This window comes from Mytilinidion resinicola, assembly GCF_010093595.1.
Source record: "Mytilinidion resinicola strain CBS 304.34 unplaced genomic scaffold BDZ99scaffold_18, whole genome shotgun sequence".
Lineage (NCBI taxonomy): Eukaryota > Fungi > Ascomycota > Dothideomycetes > Mytilinidiales > Mytilinidiaceae > Mytilinidion > Mytilinidion resinicola.
Genome location: NW_022985454.1, coordinates 561625 through 577536, shown reverse-complemented (window position 1 = coordinate 577536; position 15912 = coordinate 561625). Strand labels below are relative to the sequence as shown.

At 49.6% G+C, this 15912-nt stretch overlaps 3 protein-coding genes across 3 annotated transcripts; all 3 read left to right on the top strand.

The window, feature by feature from the left end:
* The first annotated feature begins 58 nt into the window (after positions 1-58).
* Positions 59-1465, top strand: BDZ99DRAFT_466563 (leucoanthocyanidin dioxygenase). Its single transcript, XM_033720805.1, has 2 exons — positions 59-389; positions 454-1465. Exons 1-2 carry the CDS (start codon positions 171-173, stop codon positions 1276-1278), a joined length of 1044 nt encoding a protein of 347 aa, XP_033572573.1. The 5' UTR covers positions 59-170; the 3' UTR covers positions 1279-1465.
* A 3410-nt stretch (positions 1466-4875) lies between these two features.
* On the top strand, positions 4876-5969 carry BDZ99DRAFT_466562 (uncharacterized protein). Its single transcript, XM_033720804.1, has one exon. The coding sequence runs from the start codon at positions 5233-5235 to the stop codon at positions 5815-5817; it is 585 nt and encodes a 194-aa protein (XP_033572572.1). The 5' UTR covers positions 4876-5232; the 3' UTR covers positions 5818-5969.
* Positions 5970-7320: 1351 nt separating this feature from the next.
* Positions 7321-10903, top strand: BDZ99DRAFT_574506 (putative RNA interference and gene silencing protein; the record flags this gene model as incomplete). Its single annotated transcript, XM_033728383.1, has 4 exons — positions 7321-7487; positions 7539-8689; positions 8740-8987; positions 9039-10903. 4 exons carry the CDS (start codon positions 7321-7323, stop codon positions 10512-10514), a joined length of 3042 nt encoding a protein of 1013 aa, XP_033572571.1. The 3' UTR covers positions 10515-10903.
* Positions 10904-15912: the final 5009 nt, after the last annotated feature.

The following is a 15912-nucleotide window of genomic DNA, read 5'->3' as shown; positions in this document are numbered from 1 at the left end:
GAGTGAGTCTGTCGGGAGTGCCCGTAACTGATGACCGCAGTCTCATATTGCTCGAGGTACAAAGGATGCGGGGACAGCCTGAGAAATGCGCTTTTGAATAGACATCCAAACACACAATTTCTTCGACGCTTAGAGATTATATACTCATCCACTCGGTCTTGAACTGCAAAATGGCAGCTAAAACCACGTACCGAGAGCGAGCCATCCCCAGAATATCGCTTTCCGACTTCGAGAACAATATCGACGCCATCACCGCCCAACTATGCGACGCCTCTGAGAACGTCGGATTCTTCTCCATCGTCGACCATGGCATCTCGATTCAAGAGATCGAGGACATGTTTGCTCAATCTCAGAGCTTCTTTGCCCTGCCTGACGATGTGAAAGCAACGGTAAGGCGCGCCGTCACTACCATTACATTCCCTCTCATATACTGATATACGACGCGTCATTCAGGTCCCATGGTCCCCCAACAATGTCGGATGGGAGAAGAATTCCCAAATTCGACCCTCTACCGGTGCCCCGGACACGAAAGAGTCTTATCAGCTGCAGTTCGGGTCCTATATGAACGACACCTGGATCTCCCCCTCACACCTCCCCGAGTTTAAGGAGAAGAGCCTGGCCTTCATGAATCGCGTGCGTCAGGTCTCGGAGCTGCTCATGATCTGCTTCGCACGCGGCTTGGGCTTCCCTGATGACTACTTCATCAAGCTTCACGATGTCAGCCGGGAGAACGTGCAGTCGGTGCTACGACTCCTACACTACTTTGAGCTCCCAGAGGTGTCGGACGGGAAGGTATACCACCGGGCTGGTGCACACGCGGACTGGGGTTTCTTGACGCTGCTATTCCAGCGCGAGGGCCAAAGCGGGCTGGAGATATGCCCAGGACGCGAGGTCGTGACAGAATTCGCACAGGGTGATACCTGGTCGAAGGTGCATCTTGAAGCTGGAGATATAGTCTGCAACATCGGGGATCTCCTAATGTCGTGGTCAGACGATCGATTCAAGTCGACCTTCCACAGGGTCAAGGCGCCGTGCGAGCCAGGCGATTATTTCGGGCCGAGGTACAGCATGGCCTATTTCAACCAGCCATGTTCAGACGCTGTCATCCAAGGTCCTAAGAAGAAGTATCCTCCTGTTACTGGTGCGGAGTTCACAGCGAGCGCAATGAAGCGGAACTTCGCAGTTCTAGCGGCAAAGAGACAGCAATTGGAAGAGGAAGATCTGAAAGCTAAATCGATAGCACCTACCACTGGTACATCTGTGGCGGCTGGCGCCTGAGACGAGTGTTTTCTAGCATAGTGACAGTAGGTCGTGTCAAGCAAAAAAGATAGTTTTCTTCATTGACGGTCTTGGTACGGTCTACTTACTTCTATAACTTCATAACTGTACGCCATAAGGCACTTCAATCCCCCTAAAAGCAGTACTTCAGATACCACAATGAATGTTTCAAAAATTTCGACTCCGTTATTCCTTTTGCTTGCTGCTACTCCTTTGCTACTCCTCTTCACTATGTAGTCCTGTGACTGTCGTTGCGAGTTTGCGAGCATGCAAGAGTTCGTCTGATTGACCCCGTCGGAGAATCTGCATCTCTGATATTGGATTGAAGCACATCGAGAAGCGGTGAGCGTACAGACTTCTTCCTAAGCCTGTGCCTAGTCTCGTGTCATCAGAGCTTTAGGTGACTAAGATGGAAAACTCTGATCACGTGGAAGCGCGAGGCGGACCCCTATAAAATAAACCTCCAAAGACCTTGGCGTCAACCCGCAAGAGCACTTGTGGCGTCGGACAACAACACGACTTCCCTTTTACCGCAGCACCCTAGACGAACATGCCCCTTTATCCACACCCCACCTAGTCGATATCCATATACATCTCGGAATGGAATCGCAAGACGACATTCGCACCCTCGCAGAAGCGGTGGAGCGTGTACAGCGTGCGGAAGGAGATGCACACGAGAGGCTACAGGAGGCAAGACTAGCAGTCAATCTCCTGGAACGTCACCTTGAATATCTTGCGAATGGAAAGACTACTTACCAACTAGCTGCCACCGGCCGCCCTGAGCAACCCTTAGGCCCGATCGAGCAGGTGGAGCTCGAGACAAAAGCGAGGCTGAAGACAAAGATTTCCGAAGCGCAAGCGCTCGAATACGAGGTTAGAGACATTGGCAACGCCAAAGAAGTAAGTACCTGCTGCCGTAATGTTGGGGAGCTGGCTTAATGACACGGTTTGCCAGGAACTCCATCGTGAAGTCAGCCGCCAGCTGCTGGCGCAAGGTGCCTCCGCATTGGAAGACCATCACCTCTATAGCCTTGGTGCCGTTCCAGTCGCGCCAGCGTATCTTCAATGGCCCGAACAGTCGCCCGCTCAACGCTCCGAAAACCATCTTCAATTCACTCCTCATATTCCTGGTGCTACACCCCTGTATGGGGCTTCGCCTCTAGAAACCAAAACCGAGGCCGCTCTAGAAATCAAAACCCGGCGCTCTGAGTATTCAGACGCTGTTTTTCGTCGCCCTTTCCACGATCTGACGCTGCCCCCGGGAGTGGCCAATCAACGAGCCATGATAGAGAGAGGACGGATGTTGTTGGCAAAGGCTAGGCCGAATGCCCAAGCTCCCCAAACTGCGACACCTCTCGCAAATCCTCAACAATCTAGATCACTGGCACATGGACTCAGCTCTAAGAGCAATGACTACGTACCCGAACCCCCTAGGCTGCCACTTACCCTATTTCCTGAACAATCTTCGCAAAGGTCATCAGCGTATATATCGCCCTACCAATGCAAGTCACGGGCGGTTGGTGCGAGTTCTCTGGAATACAATACTACGCCGGACACTCACCAGACTACCGCTACTCTTCAACAGTCTTTGCAAGAATCACCAACGTTTACGATCACCTCTTCTGATCGTGACAATATGTCAGAGCTCTTACAGAATGCAAATTCTCTCGGCAGTGCTCAACAGGGACAGTCAATTACGACTATGGCCACTTCTGGGGATGCCGTCACTGCGACAACGAAACACAAATACCGTTGCCTCGTTCATGGTTGCGACTCACGAATGATCGACTTCGAAAAACGCTTTGCGCGGATGCATGCGGGCTTTCAGATTGACTTACCGAAGTGGCAATATACGACACCCGAAGGCGTGCAAATTCCTGGGCAGGAAATCGCGGAAGCTTTGCGTCCAGATCTCAGTCCTAAGCCCCGACGCCCTCGTCGACGACGAGTGGTTAAGACCGCGACCGGCATCTACGGTTGCCCCATTCAAGGCTGCAAAGATCGGTATTGGAGTTACATGCAATTGAGGTGGCACTTAAAGTGTGATCATGACGGGTTCAATATCAATTTACGGAAATGGCAATATGTGACGCCTGAGGGGGTCCAGATAGCCGGGCAGAATATCGTGAAAACTCTGCACCCCCTTCTTGGTTCTGAGCGGATGCACTCCTCGTCACTGGACCCCAGTTCATCAAATGATGGTCCACAAGACATGGAGCAGAACTTGATTGGTACCTTATATTACGGCTGCCCTGTTGTAGACTGCGTTACTCGATATTTGCAGCTTCCGAGTTTGAGTTCGCACTTCCTCCGATTCCATGGGGGTTTTGTGCTTGACTTACCGAATTGGCAATATACAACACCCGAAGGCGTCCAGATGGCTGGTCGAACTATTGTGAATAGTTCAATTCCGGCAATTAATCCTACCGCCTGGATCGATTCTCAAAAACGGCACAAATGGAAAGTCAATTCTCAAGAACGACGCAAATTGAACGTCGATTTTCGAAACCGATGCAGACTAAACATCGATTCTCAAGAACGATGCATGTTGAACGGGCTTGCCCCAATCTTTGGTTGCCCCATTCAAGAATGCAGAGATCGTTATTGGCATTTCCGAAGCTTGCAGATTCACATCAGAAAGGCCCATGAGGGATTTGCTGTTGATCTATGCAAATGGCAATACACGACACCCGATGGAATCCAGATGGCTGGACAGGACATCGTGAGAATTTTTCATCCAAGTATTCATTCTGGGCCTATACAACCTCCGTCATTGTATCCCATCCTATTGGATAATAACCCACGAAAGCCAGAGCAAAATTTGAGCTATACCAGCCATTACAGTTGCCCAGTCTTAGGCTGCAAGTTGGTTGTACAGCTTCAGACAGTGAAACACCACTTTGAACGTCGTCATACGGGGTTCCGGTTTTGCTTACCGCACTGGCAATATACGACGCCTGATGGAGTACGGATGGCTGGGCAGACGATAGTGAGAGGCCTGGATGAAACCTCCAACTCTGAACCCCTGATCGATACCTTACGAAAACCCAAGCTACGCAAACCCAAACAGAGGAACGCTAACCCTAAGCGGTATGGCTGCCCGATCGCAGGCTGTGAATTCCGATGTTCATTGGATGTGGACTTGTATCACCACGTCAGGCTGGCTCATAACGGATTCCATGTTCACATACCAAGTTGGCAATACACCACACCCGAGGGAGTCCAAATGGCTGGGCAGGATGTTGTGAGAGATCTGGGTCCACTCTCGGTACACCACAACCGTTACGGCTGCCCTATCCCAGGCTGCGAGTCTCGATATGCGCGAGACACGTCCTTATATAAGCACTTCAAGGAGACTCATAGGGGTTATCAGGCCCATTTTGCGCATTGGCAATATACAACAGCCGAGGGAGTTCGAATGGATGGACAGGATATTGTCAAAGATCTATACCCGGACCTTCCGCAACAACCCGAGCGGCTTTCAAGACTCTCGAGACACACTAACCGTTATGGCTGCCCGTTTTTACGCTGTACGTATCAGTTTGTGCAGCTCTTCGACGTGAGCAGACACTTCGAGCAGACTCATAATGGTTGCCAGCTACACTTGAAGGACTGGCAATATACAACACCAGAGGGAGTCCTAATAGTAGGACAGGACATCGAGAAGAAATCCGTTTTTAAGCCGCGATTCGCTACTGCTGCCCGATCGCGGGCTGCAAATCTCAATATTCGCAGGCGGGGCACATATCGAGACACTTCAAAAAAGCTCATAAAGGCTACCAGCTTCACTACAGAACTTGGCAGTATACAACACCCGAGGGAGTCCGAGTAGACGGGCAGGATGTCGAGAAGGACCCAGCTCCTAAGCGGCAATTTCCAGACTTCTCGACGCAGACTAACCGTTACGGCTGCCCATTTGCAGGCTGCAAGTCTCGATATACGAGCCGATCAGTCATGGCGCGACACTTTAGATTTAATCATGAAGGCTATCAGCTACACTTGAAGGACTGGCAATATACAACACCCGATGGAGTCCTTTTAGATGGCCCGGACATCGGCAGCGAAGCCGGAATTGTTTCAAACTTGGCTTCTAAATCTCCACCTGCGCATCCCATGGATTCTCCCAGTCGGGACAACGCCGTTTCTTTTCAGGGGTCTGCTTCATCATCGGGGCTTACTTCATCGTCAGGATCTAGTTCAGCACCGGAGCTTCGTACATTAAGGAACGGCAAAACGTGGGCGGCCGTGAAAGCCGGCGACAGCAGTCGCGACGAAGATGTCTCCATGGACGATTTGGGTAGCGAAAGTAGTGGCGGGAACAATAACGACTCCGGCAGCTCCGACGGCGAGGAGGAAAGCGACCTCGACAGCGTCAACGATGAGGAGGATAGCGATTCCGATAACGAATCCGACAGCTCTAACGGCAACGAAGACACCGACCTCGACAGCTCCGACGACGAAGAGGATGGTGGCGTCTACGGCTCCGACGGCGAGGACGACGAGATGAAACTCGACATAGATTCAGGCAGAGTTTCATGATCTCAGGTCCGTATAATGAGTGTGGATTGGGATGGTCCTGGTACTATAGAGGAGAGTCTTCAGGTTAAGTGCAATCGAGTCTTAGGGTTTAGAGGTCGATGGCCCAGCCAAACGAGAGGGTTGGTGTGGTCTTTGTGTAACTAGGACGGTGCTAGTATGAGAAACCAGCTTTCTCTTGTGTACTCAGGTTGAAATTGATGTGAACTCTGCTTGTATTGTCGTGGCCGTACGGGCCGAATATATACTAATAGGAAATGGCCCACCCCCTAGGTCTATCAGCTCAGCTGAATAGAGGCCAGCTGAAAGGAACGAACCCAGCTGAGAGGACCCTGGTGTAGCTGAACAGAGGACCTCGCCACGCTGTACGTAGGTGACCGTGAACCGTATGAGTTGTTGATCCTAGGTTGTAGCTGTTACAACCCGAGTTGTGTGATGATGATCTTGATTATGATAGAGTACCGTGCACATAGAGTATTTGTATTCAGACGAAGCGTCCCCATCGACTTCTAGGAAATGGAAAGCGATGTAAGACGCTAGGACGAAGTGACTTCTCAAGTTCTTGTGGTGCTTCCAGGGACTCATTTGGATTTTGCTGGCGCTTTTTCGCATTGGACAGGCATAGCGTCGTCACATCCCCTTTCGTTCAGATTTGTTCCAGGTCCGCCTCACGATCTATAGATGATGCCTGCCTTCAAACATTCTGCTCGTCATGGACTGATGACGGGGCCCCGGCCTACTTGGCTGCGACTTTCACGCATTCGGATACTAGCCGAGCTTCTTACTTGAAGCATGTCGTGGCCTCCGAAGCTTGCTCCCCACATCCTTGGAATATGGAGAAGTGGGGCATGGAGACAACGGGGATTGCTAGTTGTACTGTTGTGAGATGATTTCTCACAATCACGGGAGTAGTACTCAGGATTCCATGCTGTGAAGACGAAACAAGCTAGCTAGCCTCCGAATCTTGAGGTACAGACCGCCATGCAAATCTCATCGTACAAAATGGGGAAGTCTATCCACTCTGCACAAAGGGCTATCTAGACACAATTACCGTATAAGGTAGTGTTTCCGGACGCCTTTAAAATGGAATGGCCAATCAATCTTCAACCCAGTTCAACATTGACCCAAAAAAGGCGGTTTACTGGGGTCGACTCAGTTTTCGCGCTAGTTCACCGGACGTGATGGTATGCTGTATAACCCGGGGCAGACGAGGGCGTCAACGCGGGACTAGCAGGGGCTTGGCCAGAATGAGTCACAAGGTGCTATAACTACGCTTCAGACACGACGCGAGTACTACTGTCGGCCCCTTCCTCTCTAGCAGGCTTACTCAGCACCTTGTGTATATCTTTCCTCCCGTTCAACAGCTAGCTTCCTCACCTTCATCAATACAACAGCTTTTGGCTACATACCTTATCTTGATCCGCCTTCCCTCTGACTGTCGCTCACTACTCTATTTAAGCTATAAGCTCTTCATTTCACTGCACCGCAGCCTACAACCTCTGAATCATGTCGGCGCCAGGCGGACGAGGATTCGGAGGCAACCGCGGGACGAGCCGTGGAGGCCGTGGTTTTGGAGATCGCGGGGGCTATCGTGGCGGACGTGGGCCTGGTGGAGCTGGCCGCGGCGGTGGTGGTGGCCGCGGGCCTGTCCAGGAAGAGGTACAAATCTACGTGTAGGTTATTGTCGACGTGAAATCCGTCGCTTTTGGCTAATACGGACTCAGACCACCAGACAAAGTTATCCCAGCGCCGGATGCGCGCGTCGCAGAGGTTGAGGATGCCATCCAAAAATCGGCGGGAGGTCCAGCTGCTCTTGCCGCACTGACTCTGACTGAGGGATTCCCTCATCGACCTGGCTATGGTACCAGAGGCACCCCTGTGAAGCTGTGGGCCAACTATGTCGAGATGATTCCTCCGCCGGATCTCATGCTGTATCGATACGATATAGCTGTATCGCCAAGCGCCGCAGGTAAGAAGTTGACTCAGATTGTGCGTCTCCTGTTAGAAACAGAAGCGTTGGCCCAATTCCGCTCGGACTTGATCACAGACTTCAAATCTACTCTGCTATCGTGCCGTAAGTTGGAGAGCGACGAATTTCTGGTCCGAATCAGATACCGTGCTGAAGATCAGGACGAACCCCGGGAGGAAGCCACTCAGTACCAGGCCCGGGTTCGATACACAAATGCCCTGTCTACCGCTCAGCTCGTGGACTATTTGGAGTCCACTAACCTGTCACAACCTCTTGATGACATGCAGCCTCTCGTCCAGGGCTTGAATATATTCCTGAACCATTACGCAAAATCAACTGGGGCCTTGGCGACGATAGGCGCCAGCAAGACCTTCTCTCTCGGCCCTTCAGCCGCCAAATGGGATCTAGGCGCCGGCCTAACCGCCTTACGAGGCTACTTCACTAGTGTCCGACTTGCAACCTGTCGAATCTTGGTCAACGTGAACGTCAGCCATGGAGCTTTTTATGAAGCAATACCACTCGAGCAGTTGATATCGAAGTATGGAGCTGCTCATAATTACAACAAGGGCAGATTGGAAAAGTTCTTTGGGAAACTCCGGATTCGAACAACTCATCTGCCGGAAAAGAAGAACAAAGCAGGGCAAATCGTCCATAGGGTGAAGACTATCTTTGGACTTGCCAACAAAAATGACGGTCACGGTCTCGCTCATCCACCGAGGGTAAGTGAGTACGGGGCTGGTCCAAAGGATGTGGAATTCTGGCTTGACAATCCGTCTCAATCGAGCAGTTCATCAATAGCTGCCAAAGGTGGCGGTAAGAAGAAGGGGAAAACGGGAGGTCCTAGCGGAGCCCCAAAGCCGGCCTTGGGTGGCCGATACATCAGCGTATACGACTTTTTCTTGCAGAGTGAGTCTTCCCTACCACCGTGTGGAGATATCTTGTAACCTTATGGATAGCTTACAACATTGCCGTTGCCAATCCGAGAGTTCCAGTGGTCAATGTGGGCAATAGAGCCAACCCAACCTACCTCCCCGCTCAAGTTTGCCATGTCATGCCTGGACAGAATTCGAAGTCGAAACTTGATGCCGGCCAAACCCAACAAATGATACGGTTTGCGGTAAGGCGACCAGGGGATAATGCTACTTCGATTGTTCAAGAAGGATTGGAGACTGCCGGCCTTTCTCCCCGCACTAATGCCCTTCTGGTATGTATATATTTCAACACCATTTTATTATCATCGCTTACCTTGGAATAGACTGACTTCAATTTTTCGGTCCCGCCAAAGTTGATCACCGTTACGGGACGCGTTCTTATCGAACCTAAAGTCAATTACAAACAAAAGACCGCTTCAGTACGTTTGGGCAGCTGGAATATGGTGAATTTCAAATTCAACACTGCCGGGTCTCTGAAGAATTGGTCGTATGTCATGGTTTCAACACCTGGGAAGAGGGATGCATTCGATGAGCAAGGCTTGACTGAAGTGATTGGGAAGTTCCATCGCACGCTGCTGGATGTGGGTATCACTGCAAGCCAACCAGTCAAAGGCAAAAGAATATCGATAACCGGACCCGACGACCCTCAGCTTGAAAATACCATCAAAAGCGCTGCTAATGCCAAGTTCGCCTTGTTGTTCATTGTTCTCCCGAGCGACAATGCTTCAGAATATTACCGGATCAAGCAGTACGCCGACGTCAAATACGGAATCCACACAATCTGCAGCTTTGGGGACAAGCTTGCCAAAGAGAGAGGCCAGGATCAGTACTTCAAGAATGTTGCGCTGAAGTTCAACCTGAAGCTCGGTGGAATCAACCAACTTGTAGACAATTCTCGGCTTGGCATCATCAACGCGGACAAGACCATGGTTGTGGGGATCGACGTCACACATCCATCTCCAGGCTCCACGTCCAACGCACCAAGCGTGGCTGGCATGGTCGCCAGCGTGGACAGATGGCTCGGTCAATGGCCCGCCGTGCTGCGCATCCAAGGCCAGGCCCGCGACGAAATGGTCACGGACTTGGGCGACATGCTGAAATCACGGCTCAAACTCTGGAAGGAGAAAGGAAAGCACCCGGCCTTCCCCGAAAACATCCTCATCTACCGCGACGGCGTATCCGAAGGCCAGTACAGCAAAGTCATGAATGAGGAACTGCCCCTCCTCCGCAGCGCATGCAAAGACGTCTACCCAGTCCCCGACCAGAAGAAGGGCCTCCCAAACATCACCATCATCGTAGTCGGCAAGCGGCACCACACGCGCTTCTACCCCACGCAATTGGAGCAGTCCGACAAACTGAACCCAAAGCCGGGCACAGTCGTTGATCGGGGCGTGACCATGGCCCGCAACTGGGATTTCTTCCTGCAGCCACACTCGGCGTTGCAGGGTACCGCGCGCCCGGCCCACTACTATATCGTGCTGGACGAGATCTTCACCCGCCACTACAAGACCGCCGTCCCGGCTCCGTTCAAGAATGTCGCGGATGTGCTGGAGGATCTGACGCACACCATGTGCTATCTGTACGGCCGGGCGACCAAGGCAGTGAGCTTGTGTCCGCCGGCGTACTATGCCGACATCGTGTGCGAGCGGGCTCGCTGCTATCTGAATGATGTGTTCGACACGCCGACGCATTCGGCGGCGCCGTCGGTTGCGGGGAGCGCTCAGGGGAGGGAGTCGCTGGTGGGGAATGAGGATGTGTTGATCCACCCCAAGTTGCGGGATAGTATGTTCTATATTTGAGCTCTCCCCTTAGTATACTATCACTAAGCCCCTCTCATTCGATATCATACTAACCGAGCTGGATTTTGGTTGGGAGAGTGGTCCCGACGTGGCCCTCGGACGCTCCTTTTTCGGGCTGGTTCAGGCTGTTTTAGGATAGACTGGTTTACAAATCCACCACACGTGACTTTACGTAGAGTGATATTTTCTATACAGTGATAAACCCTTAGTCACGAACCCGTATCACTCACTATACGAAGGCTTTACTGTATCGACTACAAGGTCATCCTGGCGGGGTGAGAATCGAGGGTTTTCAGCGGCACATCCGGCTTTGGCGTGACGGTTGACTCAGCGGATGCAGATTGCTGAGCACCTTCGTATGAATTCAGAATCTCGTCAAAGAGCTCGCTGTCTGCTCATAAGAATTAGTGCCCATCGGAAAAAAACGCGGAGAGAACTCCAAAGGTAATAGTAGTTACTTGCTGCAGCCTCCAAGGTATTTGTCAAATTCAAGAGCTTCTTCCGGAGCTCCAGATATCCTTGTTTTAGCCTTTCACTCTTCCACGACCCTTCATTGTGCGCTGAGCGGAATTGTGTGCCCCTCACGGTCGTCCCGTTTTGACGATGCCTTGATTGTTGTGGTTATGTTTCAACACCCCAATCTGCACGCTGCCCGACGCACCTCTACTCATGTGATCCTGCGCCGCTGTGGCTGAGTTCGGCTCAGGCCCGGCTCAACTTCGGCTCAGGTCTCTTTAGGTCTGCTACTAAATGTACTATTCTAGCAATGTCATCACTGGTGTTTGCACTTGTCTTTGTTTAGTCCCCCATCTTCCTTCCTTCATATTAACTAGAAGCTCTCAAAAATAGAGAGTCTGCTTAGTACTAGAATAGTCCTTTAGATTAGAGCCGCTGACCACCACCTTGATAACGAGCTAGTCAGGGCCAGGCTCGGGAACGGGGGAGCGTCCAAATGTGACCTTCAGGTCGGGGTGTACAATGGCGTCCTTCATCATAAGTGCCGATTCGAAGCTTTGTTAGTTTGATGTTGCTTAGCAGCGCAAGGCTCGAGCAAGACGCCGCATTAGGTAGCTACAGATGTCTGCAAGCTGCCCATCGCGAATTGGCCGATAGGTTTCTGTCAAGGCTGAAGTATTCCACTTCAGGACTCTCACTTCTCAGCCATTACCACAACTCCGGACATCCCGATTGAAGCGAACATACCAGATGGAAGCACACAGCTGGCTCATCAACATCGCAAAATTCGCACACCAAGTGGCTGATTTCTTATCAAGATAATGTTTTACAGAAGCAATAGGAGAAACTTAAGGAACAGTTGCGATGTCTTGCGTCAGCAGTCCAGCTTAGGGAGCTCGATCTCCAACAGCAGATAGGTAGGTGGCTGGAGAAGTGGCTTAGCGCTCTTCGCCAGCAGCGAAGCTTAGAAGTGGCGACCGGCTCGTGCACGCTACCACCTCGTGCACGGTTTCTTAAAAACCCCAACAACATTGCTAAATTGTAACGCTCTAATAGAATTAGCTAGATTTTTACTATTATATACTACTATACTTAGTATTTAGGAATGGGCGCTGCTAAATGTACACCCTATATTTACTCGGTGTACACCCCTTTTCTACTCCGTATACACCCTTCTTACGTCTGATCTTCTGATTGGTCCGGAGGAGTGCTCCGGGGCCTCCGATTCGCTCGCTTACGTTTCTCACTAATTCCAAATGCTCTCTCCAAGTGCGGCGTGGCCACAAAGCATTACATCCTGATCCTCAACTTCCTCAATACACTCACCATGGCCCTCAAACCACCACCGCCACGGTCCTACTGTACGCTAGATGAAGCCGAGGAAGTGCTTAGAGAGCATGCAAAGGCGCAGGGCTACGGGCTCATCAAGTTCCGTTCAAAACCAGACAGAAAGACGAAGGAAACGAGGAAAATATGGTACCGATGCTGCTTTGGAGGCACCAGAGAGTCTCATGCACGCGTGCGCAGTACGTCTACTAACAAAGTAGACTGTAAGATGAGCGGTACGCTCACTCGGCAGCCTCCTGGAGTTGATGGCTCACGTGTTTGGCTATGGGAGACGGTGGAGGAAGCTCACAACAATCACAACGCTATGCTCAAACCTACGGCAGCCGCCTGTAATAGGAAGCGCTCGGCATCCACGAATGCCCTCATTCGAATAGATGCATTAAGCGGAACAAAGCCTAATAAGACGTATACAAAGCTGTTGAAGAAAGGGGTTACTATCACGGCGCACAACATCACCAATGAGCGCACCCGGTATAGGAACGAGCTTCTCGGCGGCCTTACGCCTATCCAGGCGCTCCTCTATACGTTAGAAACCTCTATATTCCCGGCACCTAACGGCCGTGATAGGAAGTACGTATACAACTTCACAAAAGATAAGCAGAACCGAATTAAACACCTCTTCTTTGCCCATCCGGATTCTATTAAGATCCTACGGGCTAATTACAACATTATTCTATTAGATTGCACCTATAAAACCAATAGATTCGGTATGCCCTTCCTGCATATTACCGGCGTCACGTGTACTAGCAACAACTTTGAAATTGCCTATTGTTTCCTGCTAAAAGAGAAGGAGGCGAACTACAACTGGGCAGTACTGCAGCTCTTCGAGCTCTTTAAGCGCTATTTTCTTGTTCCACGCGTTTTCTTAACAGATAAAGAACAAGCTCTAAGGAACGCACTACGTTAACAATAGCCTACGGTCGCGCGCCTCCTCTGTGTATAGCATATTAAAAAGAATATTATTACCAAACTGGCTAAGGTGTATAAGGAGGAACCTATATACGCTGCAGGCAGCGCGCCACCTGCGCCTACATTAGATAAAGAGAAGGAAGCTATTTAGAAGAAGGAACAGGAGAAAAGGGGGCAGTTCCTTACCTGTTGGACCGCCACGATAAAGCTGGAAGTTATAGCTTAATTTAATAAGGCTTAGAAGAAGCTACTTAATAACTATAAGGAGCGCCCTAACCTGGTAATATATATAGAGAATAAGTGGTGGCTATATAGGTGGAATTAGGCCACCTGCTATACCTGTAAGGTGCGGCACTTTAGTACTATATAAGTGATTTTTCTTAATACTAAGATATCTAAATTTAATACCTAAACTTTGCACGGGGTCTACGTATATACTAAACAGGCAGCGCTAAAGAGGATAAGAGCATAGCTTAAAGAATAACTAAGAAATAAGGAAGTGGCAGAAATATATAATACTAATTCGATTTCTTACAGAGTTATATCGCGAAATAAGGGCTTGCACGGCCTACTTAAGGGCTTCCTTTAGGTGTTAACTGGCTATCTATTTAATGTTCTCCTTAATATACAGAACCTTATCCTTAACTCTAGGTCTAAGTTTAAAAATAAAATGGCTAGATATCACGCCTATACTCCGCATAATGTTAAAGAACCCGAATTCTGTAACCTATATTAAAAGGTAACACCGCAGGCGCTTGTTCTCCTTAAGAAGCAGCTCTAAAAGGCTAAATCGAATAAATATAACCTACTTAATTATACTTAAACGTTTAAGTCTATCTATAGCATTCCGTGTGCGCATAAACTGCACAATCCTCTACACCGAGCGCTTGCAAATCGGCTAGATCCGGTGCTCTATATATAACCGGAAGAGATAGATTACTATTAGTAGTTTGTTCGGCCAGGAGGACATTAGCTAGCTATTCCTTTTAGGCCTTTTAAGGATATAGAGGATCCTGCTGTTGTTAAGCGCCGGCGCGGCCGGCCTACTATTGCGAGGAGAGGCTATTATACGTACAACAATACGCAGCGAGAGCTATTAAGATTTAAGATTGCTACGGGCACAGGTGCGGCAGCTAGACCTACAGGTATACCTACAGAACGCACGCCGACAGTTCCACCGCCAGGACCGCCTATTTTTGTAGCCCCCCGTCCAGCTCCTGTCGCTTAGAGTGCTCCTTAGTTGGCCGCTACACCAGCTATCACGGAATTCGACAATTTGCTTACTAATCCGCCCGAGTTTAAGCATGCAGTAATACCTAGGCCCCCCCCTACTGCCGCACCTACGCCCGCACCTACTACTGCATCTACTGCTGCACCTAAAAAGCATAGCCGGCCGCCTAGTGCAAAGGATAAGGCACCTAGGAAGAAGGTAGCACCACGGAAAGGGGCTGCGCAGCGTTATAATAGCGCTTATCCTAAGCCTTAGCCAGCTCCTTAGCCTTAGCTAGCTCCTTAGCCTTAGGCAGCGCCAGCGCTGCTTCCTTATAAGGAGCTCCAACATTAGATAGCATTGTACGAGCAGTATATAAAGGGGTTAATAGATTAGGATAGCCAGGAAGGCGCGGCGGCGATATAGGGGGGCCAGGTTTAATATAGAAAGGCCGTAATAAGGTAAGGATTTAACTGTTTTAGCATGCTTATAGGTATATAGGCACATAGGTAGTAATATAACGGCCTATATACACTGTAGGAAACGGGAAGTATATATAGTAAAACGGGTATACTGCACAGCCTTACTATAAGTAGCCTTATATACGGCCTTACGTACGGCCTTATATACGGCCTTATATACGGCCTTATATAAGGCCTTACGTGTAGCTGGCCTATATATATAGCCTTACGGAAACGGTAAGAATATATAATAAAATAGTAAGGCTGTACAGCCTTCCTATTTTATATAGATGCGCGTGAGAATTAAGCGCCGGAGCTTCCTCCGAGCCCTCCGGACCAATTAGAAGATTAGACGTAAAAAGGGTGTATACGGAGTAGAAAAGGGGTGTACACCGAGTAAATATAGGGTGTACACCCCTTTTCTACTCTATATACACCCTTTTTACGTCTAATCTTCTAATTGGTCCGGAGGAGTGCTCCGGGGCCTCCGATTCGCTCGCTTACGTTTTTTACTAATTCTAAATACTCTCTTTAAGTGCGGCGTGGCTATAAAGCATTATATCCTAATCCTTAACTTCCTTAATATACTTACTATAGCCCTTAAACTACTACCGCCACAGTTCTACTATACGCTAGATAAAGCCGAGGAAGTACTTAGAAAGTATATAAAGGCGCAGGGCTACAGGCTTATTAAGTTCCGTTTAAAACCAGATAGAAAGACGAAGGAAATAAAGAAAATATAGTACCGATGCTGCTTTAGAGGTACTAGAGAGTTTTATACACGCGTGCGCAGTACGTCTACTAATAAAGTAGACTATAAGATAAGCGGTACGCTTACTCGGCAGCCTTCTAGAGTTAATAGCTTACGTGTTTAGCTATAGGAGATAGTAGAGGAAGCTTATAATAATTACAACGCTATACTTAAACCTATAGCAGCCGCCTGTAATAGGAAGTGCTCGGCATCTATAAATACCCTTATTTAAATAGATGTATTAAGCGGAATAAAGCCTAATAA